The 19,623-nt window shown below is 37.2% G+C and overlaps 2 protein-coding genes across 13 annotated transcripts in view; one reads left to right on the forward strand and one right to left on the reverse strand.

The window, feature by feature from the left end:
- The window catches only part of pan (transcription factor pangolin), a 138,405-nt gene extending 122,242 nt beyond the window's left edge, over positions 1-16,163 (forward strand). For 3 of the 10 annotated variants that reach the window (XM_076131226.1, XM_076131227.1, XM_076131231.1), the window contains exons 7-12: positions 15-110; positions 581-715; positions 6,824-7,031; positions 8,134-8,299; positions 10,468-10,537; positions 12,481-16,163. In XM_076131226.1, the coding sequence (XP_075987341.1) occupies positions 15-110; positions 581-715; positions 6,824-7,031; positions 8,134-8,299; positions 10,468-10,537; positions 12,481-12,838 (1,033 nt within the window). In that variant the 3' untranslated portion in view covers positions 12,839-16,163. Of the gene's footprint in view, positions 1-14; positions 111-580; positions 716-6,823; positions 7,032-8,133; positions 8,300-9,008; positions 9,163-10,467; positions 10,538-11,324; positions 11,479-12,480 lie in introns of all 10 variants that reach the window. The other 7 variants (XM_076131230.1, XM_076131232.1, XM_076131233.1 and 4 more) reach the window with 5 other exon arrangements.
- Positions 16,164-16,482: 319 nt separating this feature from the next.
- Positions 16,483-19,623, reverse strand: part of CRMP (Collapsin Response Mediator Protein) — a 60,430-nt gene continuing 57,289 nt past the window's right edge. For all 3 annotated transcript variants that reach the window (XM_076130973.1, XM_076130974.1, XM_076130972.1), the window contains exons 13-14: positions 19,405-19,527; positions 16,483-18,996 (exon numbers count right to left, since the gene is read on the reverse strand). In XM_076130973.1, coding sequence (XP_075987088.1) covers positions 18,917-18,996; positions 19,405-19,527 — 203 coding nt within the window. In that variant the 3' untranslated portion in view covers positions 16,483-18,916. The remainder of the gene's footprint in view (positions 18,997-19,404; positions 19,528-19,623) is intronic.

Genomic DNA, 19,623 nt, shown 5'->3' on the forward strand with positions numbered 1-19,623 from the left:
TGTGTATTGTGCAGGCACACGCCAAGCATGTACCCCATCTCGTCAGCGGCGAGTGGCTTCAGGAGTCCATACCCCACGTCACTGCCCATCACCAGTTCTAGTCTATCGAGGTAAATATTATACGCATTAAAATATGGAGGTTTAGAGATTAGGGCAATAGGAATTTAATTGGAATAAAAGCTCCTTATAAGTACCCCGACCAACATTTGGCCAGCGTGATGGAATCAAGGTCTAACCTCTCCCTCAATTTGGCAGACGGTATAACGCTTCTTCAATGAAGTGTAACACTAAAGCCTTCTGATGTTCTTCTGACTGCCGTACCGGTCAAGATTGGTTGATAGAAATACAACCCTTGGACTGTTTTCACGGTGCCCAAAGTCGTAAAAATGTACCTACCATTTGCATTGCAGCACCTTGGCTATTTCTACATCCATTAACATTGAGGTTTTGACAGATTGAGAATCCATTGACCGTCAGAATGTATTAAAAATCTAGCTCATCTGTTGATGGAAAAATTCTTTATATACGATTAGATAAGCTCTAGTAAGCCCGTGTGTGGAATATGCTATAGTTAACGTAGTCTTCTGTCCACTAGTGAATTGTACCGGTTCTCGCCAACGTTGGGCGGCGGGCTGGGCTTGGGCTTAGGCCCCGCGCTCGTCCCCCCACCCCCCTCTAAGTCAGACCTCGACTCGCACCACTCTAGATATGCAAGGTAAGTTTCATAGACCTTTCCTTTTCTTTTTTCCTTTTTCTTGTTATCTTTTCTTCTTTCTTATCTTTTATTTTACAGGCGATAAACGAAAACGGTTCCTATAAGTTAGGTTACTGATAAACAAGATAGTCCTAGACTTTCTTGCCAGCTTTTCTCATAGGCTCTACTAAGTGAATGAATTGGATTTTAAAGATACAACTTTAATTTAAGATGGTTTAGAAATTTTCGAATTTTACTCCGGTAAGGAATAGAAAAATTTATATCACTTTTACTGCTTAATTATTAACACCGTCATTCTGTTATTTAGCTTTAAAATCACTTCTAACCGAGAGATTTTAGTACAAGGAAAAATATCAATATTTTCCAGACGTACCTCGTAAATCTCACACCATAACTTAGAATGACCAAAGCGTATCACCGTTTCCACAACAATAGGTATTATAAATCAAAAGAAGATTCGCCCTTGTGCTTATACTTTCAATTCTAACACTTTACGATATTTTTATACGTTAATGCAACATGTATGGGATGTCGCCAAACAAATTGTTTTATAAAATATTCGGTTGTTTTATTGTATTGTTTATTAGAGGTACTGAATACATATCGTTTTATTATTCTTGAATATTTGGCCATCGGTCCCTTTTGAAAATACGTTCGAAGCTATAGCACGTATTGTAATAAAATCAAAATGGTACCGACGATTTTTATTTTTGTACTTGCTAATTGAAACTACCTTACCTTTAGACATTCTTTAAGGGTAAACAGCTGAACTGATTTCGTATACATTTCGTGAAAGTATGAAGATAGTTAAAGACCTGGGATCAAATGATATTATTATTTTTTGGAAATAAAAGCCTAAATCACTAGTCTTTGAAATTAATCCTATGCTAGGAATTATATAATAAAGAAAAATAAAGTGAATAGAACAAGGAGTTTATACGTGCCTCACATAAGCGACAGTCAAAACCTCAGAACATAACGGGATTATTTAATTATCTACATATTACTACCATCTTTAGTTCAAATCGATAAGCAGTTACAAGTTAACCATATAAAATAAATTACAACCGATTTAACAAAGTAAATCGTACTTTAAAGTAGCAATACAATTCTAACATGCACCTGGATTTATAAAACGGTACAAAACGTTTACTCAAAAAATAAACACTTTTATCGTAACATGTGTTGCACCCTTATCTTCAATCTACTACACAAAGGGGGTGGGCAGTATAATAGCAGCGATAACATCACGCTATAATATTCAGAAATTAGCAGAAGGGTGTGATTGTGACAATGGTTGGAATTGAAACGTTTTGTTGAGTATTTATAATGATAATTTACGAGTACGAGGTAATTGTAGGTATGACGCGTGCCGTGAATAAAAAACGTTTGATGGATTTGTTTAGAAAATGTTATTATTAGCGTTTACAGTTGATGAAGCACGGACTACGAGTATATTAAGAACTTATATTTTTACAAATGTGATGAAGAATAAAGAATATTTTTATAGTAATTTATCTACTTATTAGGAGGCGCCCATAGCCAGTTGCGCTCGCCGGTAAACGATCTTTGGGTTAAGGAGCCCTCGGTGTGGTCATTCCATAGATGGGTGACCGCATAGTGGTTTTTCAGATGGGCCTATCCGTGCTTTGGAAAGCACGTAAAAAGTCGGCTCAGGTTGTTATCTACTAAAATAACAGTTGTTAAGCCGTGACCACTAACCATTAGAAAAGGATCTACTTATTTTTCTGTGTGTATGGTCAAACTGGTGCTTAAGATGTCCAATTGCTCAAAGAGGTCAGAACCTCTTTGAGAAATTGGGACATCGATCAGTAAGGGAGTACTCTATCAGTATTTTATTAGCAGTAACTTATGCTAAATTAATCTGTTATTTGAACTGTGTATTACAATTTAAAATCAGTAATAAATTTTTCGCTGTTAATCAGCCAGTGTTGATTTACTTAATCAATCTTGTTAAGAAACTTCTTTTGCTCACTTAAATACTGTTTCATAAATATTATTCACAAGTTGTCACTGAGGTTCTTAAAAGAGCTGGTAACAAGAAATCTGATGCGTAACCTTACTGCAGTTTTAATAATATAACTTATTTCACTCAAAATATATGATCAGAGCGAGGTCTTAGTGATAGCGGGTAGCGTTTTTATACATATATTCAATACGTGCAATTTGATCGCGTTAACAATTTTATCTTGTGAAACTTTAATTATGCCATTACGGGTCCATGGATTAATCAATCAATCAACCTTGCCTAATGATCTTTAACTAATTAATTTAAAAAATAACTCTACGTTTTGACTGACATATTTATAACTGCTATTAGGTAGAAATGGCTTCCCATTTTAACTGTCATATGTATATTTGAAACACATAAAACTAAGACAGTTTCACAAATCAGCTATTATAATAACTTCTCGAGACATAATTGTGGCCCTTTTTAAGGTCAAATCGCTTATCGCTAACATTGGGTCCATAAATAACCCTATGCACATAAAAGTCCAGGTACAATCATGCAAATAAGTCGGTGGCGGAGAAATTTAATTAAGATGATATATGAGCGGAGCGGCTAACGGGTCGCGTCACACGGGTACAGGCGATTACAGAAGTGTTACGAGGTTTTTGACAAGGATACGTATGAAAATGTATGATGCAAGTAATAGATGTCATTTAAACTAGTAAATGCTGATACATACATACATACATAATATCACGTCTTCTTTCCATATGGGTAATCAGAGACTAGAGACCTCAGACGTAATCTTAAAAAAAAAATTTAATGAATTATTGTGATTTGTAAATTGGACATTATTTGAAACCATGTTTCATAAAGGCAATTGCAAATTATAGTATAATGTTTTAACTGTCCAGTTTACTCGATTATTACTAACTTGCGTTCGGTCTAACGTTCAATAATGTATTAGTACTACGCTGTTTTAACTTAGTAAACAAAAATGTAGTACTTTATTTAATGTAATTAATATGTAAGAAACGGCTAAAAGATACTAAACGTCTCTTTTATAAATATCGACCGTTCTTATCTTGTCTTAAGAACATATTGAATTTACTTCCGTTTTACCATGAAATTTTATAATTGGCTACTTTATGTTCTATGCATAATATAACTCATTAATTAGATATAGAAGCTAATAAATACAGTTTCTCAATTAAGCGTTTATGTATTTAAAGTATTCTTGTGAAAAAATAAATTAGCTAAAACAGTCAAGAAATGGAAAAAACATGGTAAAATCATCACCCAATTTTACACTACACCAAAACAAAATATGAACTATAATAGTTATTATTTAAACAAACCGAAATCATAATTCTATTATCATAACTAAAAGAATCTATATTAAACAAAAAGATATTTAATCTTTGCTAAAACTTACCCAAGATGTAAGATTATTTAACAAAAATCTTGTTATATTAACACAGTTGTCATCGAGTGTACATAACACATAATTATTGCGCGCGCGCAGCCGAATACCTCGTTTGGGCCGGCACAATGCTCAGATTCTCATTTCTCTTTTTATATCATTCCCCATTTTTAAACTCGCCCGTAGGAAGTCATATATTACCATCTAGTTCGTATACCGAGCTAATTTGGTAGATATTAGATAAAACTTTTACTGGACAAACCAACAGAAATATGTCTTTGACAATGTATTTTATTAGTTCTATTTTTACTACGAAAACGGGAAGTCGTTTTTTATATCACTTTTGCTTTTATTACAATATTTGAGACTATTAAACGTCGCGATTAGATACTTAAGTGTTTAATTATAGATTGTTCTGGAAGACGCGACTATGGTGGTCTTGGAAACTGGTCGGTGGAGGTCTAGATTCTATCCCGGGTGGTTTTTTTCTAGATTTTTCTAGGTTTTTTTGATGGTTAATGGTTACAGTTAGACTTTATCTAATGACTATCTAGTGAGTCATCCTGAACGTGTCTGTATTTGGTAAAATAGAAAGGTCAACTTTGCTATTAAGATTTTTTGGCATGTTTGAGATGAAAAGATCTTCCGCCAAGAAGTTATTTGCATTAAACATTGTCTTTATTTCCTCCATATTAGTCGTTTAACATGCTTTGTATGTTATCTCGCGAATAAGTTTTATATCAAACACTGGAATTCTGATTCTTGTTGACGGAAGCAGATTATTATACCAATTAAATTATAGCTGCTTATTTTATTGACTCTTCACGCGTCCAATACCATACATAGACCCATGCAGTAAAGAGTAATCTTTATTTATTTAGAGAAGACTTATGTCTGGTTTCTGAGTACATTTAAAAGCAGTTTATCTATTCAATAGTTTTTTATGAGTTTAAACGCTATTCAATACATATTCTACCGTTAAATGGATCTCAGAAATCCGGGGTTTAGCAGTATAGTACTTAACAGCAACAATATCTCAAAACTGTACGTAATATGAACGTCAATAGTTGTCCGCGGCCGGTGTGTGCGCGTGCGCCGGAAACCCGCGTCTATTTCCAACCGGACGCGCCGTGTTTATTGTCGTCTGTCCCAGTCGTGTCGTTAACACCTCGCCCCAACATTTACATATTGATCCATACTACTATATTGTGCTAGGATAAATTAATTATTTTTAATCTTTTTCTTGATGACTTGTACTTTTTATTTTTTGAAATTTTATGACACAAAAAAAAATCGATTTTTTTTACTACTGTATTTAGAAAGATGTCTTTACATTTTGACTTTCTTAACGACTGTACTCTCTTTTTTTGAAATTTTATGACCGAAAAAAAAGTCATCGATTTTTATTTTTGTATTTAACAAAATATGACTTCGTTTTGGTGGTGATTAATAAATTAGTAAAGATTTATGAAGTGACAAAAATAATTTATTTTAAACTAGTGTTGTAGACCGCTTAAATGACAACATCCGTTCACTAGTCAAATAGACGGTTATTCTCGTTCTAATTTGGACAAACAAATCTCGTCATGTGACAAATAACTAAACTTCTACTTTATGTATGTATGTTATGCTTTATTGTGATACCTTTTATGTTTTATAATATTTTGTTATGGCGAAAATATTATAACAAAAAAAAATAATTGACATGTATTTAAGTGCCGCGTTAACGTACTTATTATAAAAAAAACAAAATACTTTAGAAGTATGAAATAGTTTTAACTTAGTAATACTTTTTACAGATTTCGGTAAACCATAACAAGAACTCTTAATCTTTTCAGCAAATAAAATGTCCTTTTTTTGAAAGTGTTGCTAAATGGGTCAGAGCCCATTCGTCCCCTAAGATTCGCACCCTGTGCCCACTCGTCCCCTGGAACTTTTGAGGTACCCATTCGTCCCCTGAAGAATATTTATTTTTATTCATTCTTCTAATATAAGTACATGTATATGTGTAACTTAAATCTAATAAATTGTAACTAGAAGTAACCTACATAAAAATTGGCTAAAATCACCGTATTTTTTGTATATTTACCAACTACATGCAAAATCATAATAATAAGTTATTATCTAACAAACTATAACTACAATAACAAAAAATGCCTAAAATCACAATAATTATTGAAGATTAAACAAATCAACATTATTTTAGTACAAAACTAATTTTATATTTGTTTTTTAATTTAAAATTAATAATATAATAATGCATAGCTTTTCCATGCAGTGGCCTAGTGAAATCTGATTTTCAAAAAATTGTCTAATTATGCGATTTATTCTCGCTTCATTTTCAATCGCTTCAGGATTCATCATAGCTCTTTTTTCAATGATCTGTTATGATTTATTAAATTAATTCCGTTAATAAACTGTTCAAGTGTATTATGTTAACCGTTTCTTATGTAAAATATAGCTAATTTTATCTCAGGGGACCAATAGGCACCTGAATAGGTGCCGAATCTTTAACTTATATTGTATATATATTGGAGGGGACGAATGGGTACCTTAAAAATAATATTTTTTATTAAAATATTAATTGGTCCCCTACCAGGAGACCAATGGGCACCTATGTAGGGGCCGAATCTACAACTTTTATACTAGGGGACGAATTTTAGGGGACGAATGGGCTCTGACCCTGCTAAATTCCTGTGGCCAACAATTCCAGGTCACTAGAGAAAGGCAGCAGCAGCTCGTCTAGCGACAAGCCAGCAGAGAGCTCAGCCAACGCGAACAGCAAGGAACAGAACAAAAAGCCTCACATAAAGAAGCCCCTGAATGCCTTCATGCTTTACATGAAGGAAATGAGGGCCAAAGTAGTGGCTGAGTGCACCCTCAAGGAGTCCGCAGCCATCAACCAGATCCTCGGCCGACGGGTGAGTCTGACTTCCACCTATAGTTTAATTTTACATGTGTTTTTCCGAACGGAGAATTTTATTTTTAAAAATTATGATTAATAAAAATAAAAAATATAAAATTCTATTTTCAAATGATGGATAAAAGCTTGCTTCTTCGCGAACACTTCGAATTTAGAATTAAATTTAAAACAAAATGTTTTTTAAGTTTCAATATTCGAATTATTTTTCCTTTTTCAAAGCATAAACTAAAAGCTTTATTTCTTTTTACAAAAAGGAAAATACGTTTTCATTTTCAAAACATGTTTCAGTCAATCAAAATTAGTTTTGTTTCACATTCTGTTGCTCAACAATCCTAATATTGTGTACTGTCGAATGATTTACGTTAGGATTAACTGTCACACACAATTATGACAATATTATGGCGGACGGAATTATCAGCTTATCCGTGAATTAATAATAGTAATCTCCAACCGCATAGACACGAACTAATATTATATTGCCCATTCAAAATCAATCACAGTCAATACGTGAATAATTGATGACACAGTTATCATTTTATATTGCGCTTAGTGACAATACATTGATTGATCGGATTGACAATCGGGTTGGTCTTTGATTAACCAATTAATCAGTCGCGTAGGATTCATTGACAGTAGATGACATTGGGATTGTATGAGGTTGCTTACATGACGTCGTCTCGATAATCCCACTGTTAATTGTGCAAGGTCGAAGGTTAAGTAGAGCGTGTCAGTGACCTCGCGCGCCTCCCTCACCTCAGATGACGTGGTGTAGGCAAAGTTTCAAATGTTCCATGTCAGTAATGATTCCACGATATACAATTCAGCTTGTTAATCTTGTTAGGAATACGATTGTCCGCCGCACGTCCAGTTTAGCTCACATTATCGAAGACAATGCCGCGGCAACGCGCCTATCTGCCATCTAATAGTTGTATTGAATAATAAACAGCCGACCGTAACATAGCTACCGAGAATCGAACCCGTTACGGCAGTTCCCGGAACGCAATCTCATTCCTAACAAGAGTAACAATAACACAAAAAGTATAAGTCGTGGTACATGTGATGCGACTGGTAACCCAATATCCTGGTATGATAATACGCAGTGGCATTCGTTGAGTCGCGAGGAACAAGCAAAGTACTATGAGAAAGCGAGACAGGAGAGACAGCTCCATATGCAGCTGTACCCCGGGTGGAGCGCGCGCGACAACTACGGTTACGGGTCCAAAAAGAAAAAGCGGAAAAAGGACCGCAGTCCCGCTGAGCTGGGAGGTACTACAGAGCGCCGACTGCGAGGGGCTGGGCCTGTCCCCGGACGCTTGTGTACACTCGCTTCACCCCCACCGTCCGTCCCTCCAGGAGTCCCGCACCCCTCACTAACACAGGAGACTTGCTTGCTAGTCCGGTGACCCCGTGTTAACAGACCGGCTTGTACCCACTAACGTCAGCATCCGTAACCGACCCCGACCCGACCCCGTGTGTGTGTCCGCGTGTGTGCGCGTGTATGTGTGCGTGTGTGTGTCGCGGCCGAGCCGACGGTGCCTGTGCTAGAAAAGCGGTGCTAACGAGTCGAGTGGGTGCCGGGCGCGCCAGGGCCCGCGGCCGCCGCGCACCACCACGCCGCGGCCGCGGGCCCTCGCGCTCCCTTACGTGTTACGTGTTCTGTGTACTGTAGTCGTCCAGTGAACGTGTACTGTACACCCTACACCCCCGACCGGAAACTATATTGGTTTGTTATATGTCTAGACGAGACGCGAAGATACGCGCAGAATAGGTTCTGTGAGGAACATCACAATTGGCCATTCTCATTCTGTAGGAACAAAATTTCTTGAGTAAAAGTGAGGAGCGCCGCTCGCTGCCGGCTGTTTTTCTAGCACCTGCGTTAGGGTCGCGCGGACTTGCGCCAGCCGGTCCTGGTCCACCGTCGAAGTGCATTTCTCTCTTTTGTTTCCATATTGCGGCGTCTGTTGACACGGTACAGTGGCATGCGCTTGGCCGCGAGGAGCAAGCCAAGTATTACGAGCTGGCGCGCCGTGAACGCCAGCTACACATGCAACTGTATCCCGATTGGTCGTCTAGGGCTAATACGCAAAGGGGCAAGAAGAGGAAACGAAAACAGGAGACAACCGATGGAGGTACTGCCTTTCACTCCGTCGACGAGCGTCCTCCCCCTCCCGCCCCCCACGACATGCCTGTCCCATCCCCCGCTCCCCCCCGCGGCGTGCAGTCAGCTCAGCTGGCTCACGACACAATATCGAATAAATCGGTCACGAGCCGCACACATGTCCCGGAGAGGCCGACGTGGCGTCGTTTGAATGCGATACGCGCTTCGGCTCATTAAAAAAATGAGGTCAATTAACGAAGGATTAAGCCGGAGACGTTGGCCACTCCACACCCCCCCTCCGCCTCGCCCCGCTACACACTCCCCCCGCCGTATTCCTTCCATCCGTCCTCACCCGCGAGAGTTCAATTGCTTTGAACTCCGCTCCGAGCGGACCGACCGACATAGTAATATTGTCTTGGTTGAAGGGGTACGAGGTTGTAGACATATACAAGTATTTTTGTTTATTTAATATTTATCGCATTTATTTATATTTCATTTAAAACGCTATATTATGAGAGAGAACCCTGATGCGAGTGGTCCTTCGAAGGTTGTCCCGGTTTTATGCTTCCGTTTTGCTCCTGTGTGCCTAAGTTCCGGGGAGCGTGCATGTTAACGCAAGTCAATATTTGAATACTTGAGTAATTGCTTTGCAGGGAGTGTAGTTTATGTCGGAAAAGGCTGGGACAGCCTTCCTGGCGGTACATAAAGTATGCAACGAGTAGAGAGACGGCGAGCCGAGCACGACCACCACTGTGACCACTGTCCCGGGCTCGCATATACGCATATACAGAGCTGCCGATGCTTCTTGTGTCTGCGGTGTAATGATACTGGCCAAATAAAGTCACAAATATTTATTTTGATTCCGGAGAACCTATTCTGCTTCAATTTGCTTATAGTCGACATGTTTATTTGTTGTTTATTTTTCCGAAAGCGTAGATTTTTTTAGTATTTATTTTTGAACGTTTATGCGTGTAGTGTTATTTTTTAAAACCAATGTCTTTTCCGTTGTTCCTTTTCATTTGTCCCGTCCCATCCTGCATGCTACTAACAAGTAAGGGGATTGCATGAACGCTTTTTGGTAGTTGTTAGTCGTAGCACTTGTTTTGAGACGCTTTAAATATGATTTCCGGTAAATTTATTTCCGTTCCGCACCTCGGTAACGCTGCCATTCTTTTTGATTTTAACGACAAACAAAAATTTACTCGACATCATATTTTTTGATCATTTAATTTGCGATGATGATATAATTTGCATCCATTTTGGACAGTTAATGTTGAGTGAATGTCAGTGAGGATAGCAAGGATAAGTTCTAAAGTTGTGTATGTAATACTTTCAGGAAATAATTTGAAGAAATGTCGAGCGAGGTACGGCCTCGATCAACAGAATCAATGGTGCAAGCCTTGCAGGTGGGTCATGTTTGTCGCTTGTTTATTTTCTTTTGGCTTGTACAAAATTGTCGCGTCACTAACCGGCGGTATAGCGGTGTACCGGTGTACTGGTATACCGTCGGTTGAGCTCATATTGTTTCTATGTGGAAAGACTTGGGTTGTCCTCGACACACCAAGAGTAGCCCGGTCGTTATTTTACTTTGGCATTATTTAATTTAAGAACAATCGAGTATCTTTGTAGTTGTTGTATTATTGTTTTTATGTTATATTTAAACACTAGACAACTAAGGATTATCGGTGTACGGCGAAGCAGATAATTCAGAAAATGTGTCTTTTCACAAAGAAATAAATCACTTAGAGATCACGGAATAGATTTTTTTGAAAGTAGCCGAAGTTTGGAAGTAGAGAACATAGGAGATCGTAGAGATTATAGGTCAGAGGAAGGGCAATCATCTGTCGAAAGCTTTCAAAAAAATCTTGACACATTTTCTGAATTCGCTTCGTCGTATTTATGTTGTTAAAGTTCATGTTTACTTATACAAAATGTTTTTTCCACTCATGATTGCCGCTTCTCATGGATCCCGGAACCGCTGGCACTATTGGTCACACGTCACGTTTTTATTTTGGTTTTTATTTCGTTTATTTATTTGAAACCACACGCCATTTGACTCGAAACAACGTTCATTTTGTTTTTACCTTCCCGTTTCCCTGACCTTTTATTCCGCTACCACTTTTGATTCCGTACGTTGACGTTACGTCCCTTTGTGTGTATCCTATCCCCGGACATGACGTCACTGGGCCACAGCCCCGAGTCAACTAGCGTGATGGTATCCGGCGGGCTGGGCTTGCTGCGGCCGGAGCCGGCGGCGTCGCTGCCGGCGTCGAGCCTGGTGAGCCCGCAAGAGCCAACGTACGTCAACCTCTAGTGCCGGCCAGCGCCCGCCGGCAACACGGACACGGTTGGTCTTTCAGTAGTCAGTGTTACATGTTCACTGCTCTGTGTCACATAGGCGTAACTAGGATTACTTGTTACTCTCTTGAGTCTTCTAAAGGTACGATTCCTTAAACGACTGCAGATCTGCCGCGACTGCCTCAAGAAACAGTTCCTTTTGCTGTTTCAATGTGTCTTATTCATATTGTGCAGTTTACCGCCGCTGATGTCTATGATCTGCAATCGTTAACGGAATCCTACCTTTACAGGCATGACGATGTTAGTAGTTTTAGTTTTAACGAAATTATTATGTCGCGTTTTTGGAATGTAAGCCAGTAAACATTTTGGAGTTACACTAATTTGATGAGACTTGACAGCGAAAATTTACCAACTTATACAGCAGTTTGGTAGTTACGACTGAGGACTTAATTAGCTCTTAATGTTGAACGTCCAGTGTAAATCAAATGCGAATGACAGGCCTGTTGTGCCTCTTACATGTGTTCAAGTCTGCCATATCTCCCAATATTCCTAGTTACGTCTACAATGAATTGCGAACAGTCGAAGCTACGTGTGTTTTTCTATTACAATTATAACGTTAGTTCGTTTTAGTATTGCATTTTAAAATGTCTAAACGTTTTTGAAAATTCGCCTGTATTTGATGTGTTGAATGGAGTTACTGTCGTAGAGCTTAGCTGTAATTTAAGCAAAGTTATAACAGTTTTGTTTCAGCATGAGTTTTCGATGTCTTCGAGTGGTTTTCAGTTTCTTTTAACAATGATTTTTTCAGCATGTTTCTGTTAACATATGATTTTTATGTGTTTCGATGTTAAGTAGGGTAGATTAGCTTTGTGTCTGAACTGTTACGTCACTTTGAAATATTGAATTGAATAGTCGTTAATAAGATTCGATTTCTTGTAATTTTTCTTAGTATTTTTAATCAATGATACAAAATTCTGGAATTAAAGTGACGGAACAGTTCCCATCATCGTCAGTTAAAACACACACTAAACGATTCCTCTCCGAATTCTAGGCGGAAGAAAAAGTGCGTTCGCTACATGGAAGCGCTGGCGGCGGCGTCGGGGTCGGCGCCGCTGGCGCTGGCGGCGCCCGCCTCGCCCTGCTCTGAGGAGGACGTGAAGCTGGAGGAGCTGTCGGACGCGTCGGACGACGACGCCGACACGCCGCTGAACTCGGCGTCCAGCCCGGGCGGGCTGTCGGCGCTGTCGTCGCTGGCGTCGCCCGCCTCCGAGCCGCCGCCGCCGCCGCGCCACCCCGTGGGCACCAACCCGCGCGACGCCAACAACCCGCTGTCCGTGGGGCAGCTCACGTCGCAGAGCTGGCCGCGCTCCGCGCCGCGCCCCCCGCACGAGGTCATCTCCGTGTCGTAGTGCCCGCGACCTGCCGGCTGCGGGCGAACTCTCACCGTTGACCTACTCGTTCCGCGGTTCGTGAAGGACCTTAGTGCGCGAACTCGTGAGCGGTTAGATGTAACGTGTGCCGCGTCAGCGGGGACGCTCCGGGCGCCGAGTCGCGGCTCCGACGTGTTGGTTGTGATATGAACGTTACGAATTACCGATCGTCGCTCCCGTCTCCCCGACGCTTCGAGACGCGAGCGACTACCTACCTCTGTTCGACTATCGACGGGTGTCCGTCTGTACGTACACCGGCACTTTCGTGTACTATATAAAGTCGCTCCGGCGATATACTTGTGTAATCGTAAATCTAAAGATACCGTTTTTTCATTATTCATAAAAGGGCCTAATGTTTAAATAATATTAATCGTTCGACCAAGTGCGCGGTGTGTGTACGGACGCGCGCCACTGTGAGGGGCTACAGTTTCAGCCTAATTCTACCGATACCTTTGTGTAGCCTTCTTCAGTCGAAATGATCTCAAAATTGTGAGCCGGAATCGAGTCATTTATAGTGCATTTTGTATAAACCCCATGCTTTTAGTGCCCAAATATGAACATCCAGTAATACTAGTCACATTTAATTGTGCCATTTTTGTAACAAATAATTTTAACACCTCTTTGTCACTAGTTATTTTAATAGTTCAATAGATCACTTCTCAAACTTGCATATTTTGAATGTTGAAAATTTTAAATAGCATGTACGACAGGGCATCTCAAAATAATTCAGTCATTACTTTCATTAACCTGCAATACATTTTGTTTATTATTTTCACAGTACATTTTTCTATCTTGCAACAAAACGTATGTTATATTTTTTCTAGCAACACCAAAATAACAGTACGGGCTTTTTTCTAACTTTAATCGAAAATATTTGGTTAATAAAAGTGTGGGACTAACCACCTGTATCTAAATAGTCATCTATATTTCTAAATATCCTTATATACTTAAATAATCAAGAAAAACATTTTGCCACCATTTTAAAATTTTGACAAACATTTTATCAATGTTGATACATCGAAACGGAAAAGTTCTAACGAACAATTGTCAACTCTATTGCTCTCTTTTTAATAAACATTTTTGTTCGCCACAGGCCTCTTGCTTTACGTTTAAGCATTACATTTATTGTTAAAAGAAAAAAATGGTTATTTTTAACCTATAGTCAACTGATCAAAACTAAGAAACATACTCAGCTTACGTCACGTCATGACGTCACATTTTATATTGTCAGACAACTCTAAGATGACCTGAAAACGTGAATGTACTTGATAACATCTTAGAAGTTTTCTCTTAATGTAAAATGTATGATCATAGATTTTATATTGCTAGACATTTTCTAAAACGAACTGAAACGTGTTTACTTGATAACTTTTAGCAATTGTCTATCAATATAAAGTCTTAAACAAGAGTGTGTTTTCTTCTATCATGCTTTCTCGTTAGCTAAAAAAAGGCCTGGTTCTTAAATTTTCATACCAACGGCCTGCACCAGATTAAAGGTTCCATGTAGCGTTATAGATTTTGAATTTAGTTTATAAAATGTTTTCCCTTCGTGTAAGGCTCTGTATAAAGTTATTGTTAAGGCGAAACGAAGGGAACTTGTTTTTCCGTTGTACGGAACTTGTTAGACTGTCGTAGATTAGACTAGGCACGTTGTATGAGTGAAGTATATTATACGGTGTTGTGCCGAATGCCCTCTACAACATCGGCCACTTGATTACTTGTGACGTTCTTAGTTAACGTAAGCTAAATGTGTTTAAGTTATGAAGGAGAATATTTATTTTAATTTTATGATTTTTTGGAGTATCTTTATGCATGTAAAGATTGCATGATAAATGTATTGATTGATATGATTTTCATTTGACATGATTTTGAAACAAAATCAAATTTTTGAAGACCTTAGAATAACGCCATCTAAGTTTTATCGTTGGTACTAACGTACCACAGCGGTTCTGACTGTGCTCGCTAGATGGCAGAGCACGAATGAAATACAAAAGCGAGGGCATATCGGTACAACATCAACACTGTATATGTGTAAGTACATACATGATGTAAAAATATAGCTATAATCTAACTGTGTCATATTAGAATATAAGTGTACTATGCTACTTACATATGTATACATTATTATTATATAAAAAGAAGTTTAAAAGAAAAATATTAGTTAATACTGACTCGAAACTGAAAAACGTTTGGTACATACGAAGACACAAGATGTTTTATAATTGGCAACCCCCGCTAGGAGTCGAATTTGTAAATAAATTTGTAATTCACGATATATAGGACATTTTTGGTATAAAAAATATTGCATTTATATTATTATTAAAAGCGATTAGTGCCCTCGGAATGTTCTCGGATGGTTTGTTTTGTCCAACAAATGATTTTTGTTAATTACTTTTTATTGTTATTATTAAGAATTTTAACGTTGTTGAAATACCAACCCCCACATCTTGATTGATTTATAAATTATGCACTCGTGATTGGAAATTTAATAAAATCAGCTATTCATATAGACGATACAAAATTCTACTCATCAACTATCAGCTATACTTATCTGTATTCAGTTTTATTTGTGACCAAATTGAAAACGTTGAAATTATAATATTTGATCATTCGTACGATTTTGCATAAAATCCGAATTTGTGCAATACTAAAGAAAATGGGTACTGTATAGTTTTCTAAATATAAATTAGATTTTTCTTAAAATTAATTGATAAGGTCTATTTTTGAGTTTTATATAGAGAATGATGGATTTGATTTTTTATTCCGAAAAAGGGAAGTTTTATTTTAATGATTTTTTTGTCCGGTGCCAAAACCATCTAGAACTAACAGATTGCCAGGGAATTATGAAAAGTTATGACGGTATATCATAATGTCTGTGCCAAATTTATCTACAATCTACTGCAGATATTGTCACAGAATACCTTAGGGCCACGTCTCCAACGCCTGTTCCACTCATAACGTAACGTATCATAAATATGTCTCATGTTCACGTGAAACTATTCGATGTTGCATAAAGAAGAAATATTGTCGTAAATGTTGATGAATACTGTTTTTTGTTGAAAGTTTCAGTTGTTTTGTTTCACAACACGCGTTGGAGGTACGGCTTTCCTTGTCTTTTTATGTTGATAGATTTTATAGGTTGTTTTTATTGTTAAGAGGGTAAAGACAGATGGCTGTAGTGGCCAGTTATATTTTTTTTGTAGAGAAAATTGTCAAATTAGTAAAACTCAATTTATTAGGTCTGGTCCCATGTCTTGTGTTCAGTTGAACGAATATTATTTTAATAAACAACTTAAAAATTGTATTTTTGCTGTTTTATTTCTAGTTAAGATTATGAAACATTAAAAATATATCTTTATCTGTAATAAACTGTATCTGACCATGGTTAAATCTCTTAGCCCGATGTTTTATTTATGTACTAGCTGACCCGCGCTTTCTTTTTATAATTTTACAAAACTATAAATCGAATTAGTTGAATGAGCCTTTTTTCTCTATATTATTCTCTTACTACTTAGGATCTGAGCTAAAAAAAAAGAAATCTTTCTCTTTAGAGGTAGGAGGATTCAGTTTTTCCACGTGACCGTATAATGCAGGTAGTTGGAATACAATAAAATAAAAAACAATTGAGATTACATTGTTTATTCGTGACAATGCATAATAGAGAATATACATTCAGAAATAATGTAAAACGCTATAAAAATTGTGACACAGGTTGCAAGACTAGTACGGAAAGTTGAAAAGTTACATTTAAGTTTGTACTGCGTTTTGAAATTATTTGGCCCCGTTACTGACCAATTCCATGCCATATTTTTCTCGAATTTATTATTGGCTTTTTACAAAACTATGTGTAGTGGAGTGGAAATTGAAATTTGGACTTTACAAGAAACATTAAGAAAGATTTTAAATCGCGAAACTCTCTAAATGAGAGGTATAAAGCTAAGCAACTGAAATTAGCAATAATTATTAATTGATTCAATTCCAATAAAAAACTGATCAATATTTTTCAATTGTTGCAATACGACACACGCAGAATCAGAAAAATTATCCAATTTTACAATCATTTCTTCGAATGACAATTATTATGAATAATTAATGTTTTAGGTAGTGAAGATTATTTAAAATATCTTTCAATTTGGACTCCATTACATGTAAAAACTATGTGACAGTACAGGTGAGATACAAAAGTGTTTATAAAACGAAAATAATCTTATTTCTATACAACTTACAATAAACAGACAATCACTTGAAGCCGACAGCCGAACTGGCCTCACTCGCGCTTTACCTACTTAAATATAATTATGAAATGTTATTGTGTTTCATGAAAAGAAAATTTGCAGTGAAAATGATAATTATTTTGATGATTCTTGCGATTTAATCGTCATGTAGATACGATTGTCATTAGGTATCATTTTCGCATCATCAAAAATGTTATGTTATGGTGAGTTGACATATAAATGCAATTTGTTAAAACAATAATTTGGCTGAGGAACACATCAATAATGTATTGGAAGTTCTAAAGGTGTTAACTACGTAAATGTAACTATAAAACTGTAGGGAAAATAATTCCACATTTTCATAGAAAAGTTTTCTAAAAAGTGGTTGATAAAAACTACAATAATAATTATTATAACCATTGTTAACATTAACTTAATGGTTTATTCGTTAAAATATGCAACAGTGAAAAATCTTGTATTTTAAGGGCTCTTTCCTTACAGCGCCATCTATTCGATAGATTGAAAACTACAAATAAAAGCGACATCTGTTGAATAGTTTACAAACTACTATCTACGATCACTTGTTTCAAATTGTCGCCTAGATTAATTACAAAAATTAAATACTATTGCATATTTTAACAAACAAACATACAATTCAATCAGTATACAAGCATAATCATCAGATAAACAATTAACTTGTAGATAATATTGTCTACGCAAGTATAAAATTCACTAAACCATACATGCGGTACCGATCAGTCTACTTTAACTGAATTTTAATAAATAACGTGAAACTTTACAACTATAATTAGGAATAGACAAACGACATACAGTACTTGGCCATTTACCATGTAATAGACAGTCTTATCCAGTTAGAAGCTGCTATTAAGAATATTTTATTAACTGCATATTTGGCTCAGGTTTTACCACTTCTGAATATGTATCAATTACCTTAACAGATGGAATTTCGAGAGCTCTACATAAATTGACTGTGGCAGGTACCAACGCTTATCTATGAGCCTAAATATTTCCAAACCAATGCTCTTTTATTCAATACGGTTTACCTCTCGTTCTAAATGAGAAATTTTCAAGAGTATTTAATTGTCTCATAGATTCGGAATAGCAGATAACATTGTATATTCCTAATTATAGTTCCAAAGCGGTATTTTAATAATAAAACCATGTTATTATGTCATGTCTAACTTAACAGTCTAACATATACTATGCTATAAGCTTTGGGTTAATCTTTTTATTGGTTCTTAGCTGCCCCAAGCCCAACGGACTTCTACTTGTGAAATAAAACGATATGTTTTTCATTATTTTTATGAAATCGATTTAAAAAATAACAATCTAGCTTTTCTAAGATTTTTTACGCATTTTTTGTTATAACATTACACCTGTTTTATTCTGAAAGGTTAGGCAGAATCAGCATTGGCGTTCACAATTTCTGTGTAATGGAGTTCGACTCTAACACCGTCTATCGGACACTTACAAAGTCTAGGCTCTTACAAGAAAGAATTTTTAAGTTCCGCCTATACCTAAAGCCCACATAAAGTTCTTTACAAAAAGCCTCTCCATTATTTTACTTTAACAGTTTCATGGACGTCTAGATTATAGAAAGTTGACAATTTTCTATTTTTTGCTACTTCAAAACACCATCAATCCAAAGAATACCAATTAATATTCTGTACATCAAACAAACACCTCACCATTAACTAAGTAAATCCAACAATTTGTCTAACAACATAGTTTGGAACAAATAACGTGGGTATAAATAAACGTGTGTAGTTCACAAGTAGTAGTCTCCTGCCAATGCCAAGCCGTGTCGATGCCGCAGCTAAGTTTACCACAAGCCTGAGGACTTGCCGCCCGGAGGGTTCCTCACTCGCACTGAGGTCTTCGTGTCAAGACCCTCGACCTCCTCTGCAAAAAAAAATATAGTAAAAGTTAGTCGTTGAGGTTTTTGAAATCTTCTTTTAGCATGAAGTAAAAGGACAGTAGTAATAAGTAACATTAACATAAAAAAACAACATTTATCAGTTTTCGTTTATAATTAAAAAAGAACCATTTAATCCCACTGCTGGGCAAGGGTCTCCTTCCGTAATAAGAGAGAGGTTAGGAATTAAGTCCATCATGCTGGCCAATCCAATTGCGGTTTAGAGTCTTTGCATACCTTCAAGAACTTATAAAGTACTCTCAGACATGCAAGGTTGCATTAGGCGCAAGCAGCAATGCCGGCGGCTCACCCGGCGGCCATGCCACCGGCACTGTTTGTAGGAGCCCTTAGATGACTCAGTAGGTAAACTTAGGGGGTATCGATTAGATACTTACTACTGATAGAGAATGTGGAAGTCTGCAGGTCCCGCTGTCCAGGCTCGCGCATCTTGCGGCCGGTGGGAGTGCTGCACCCGGACACCGACAGACCCTCCATACTCTTGTTCATGTTGCCGAAGTCTAACAAACAAAGTATTCCAATTAGTATGTATTATTTTTATTGCGTCTTATGCAAGTTCATGACCGGTAAAGGGATGTCTGGAAATATTACAGATA

This window comes from Anticarsia gemmatalis, chromosome 25 (genome assembly GCF_050436995.1).
Source record: "Anticarsia gemmatalis isolate Benzon Research Colony breed Stoneville strain chromosome 25, ilAntGemm2 primary, whole genome shotgun sequence".
NCBI lineage: Eukaryota > Metazoa > Arthropoda > Insecta > Lepidoptera > Erebidae > Anticarsia > Anticarsia gemmatalis.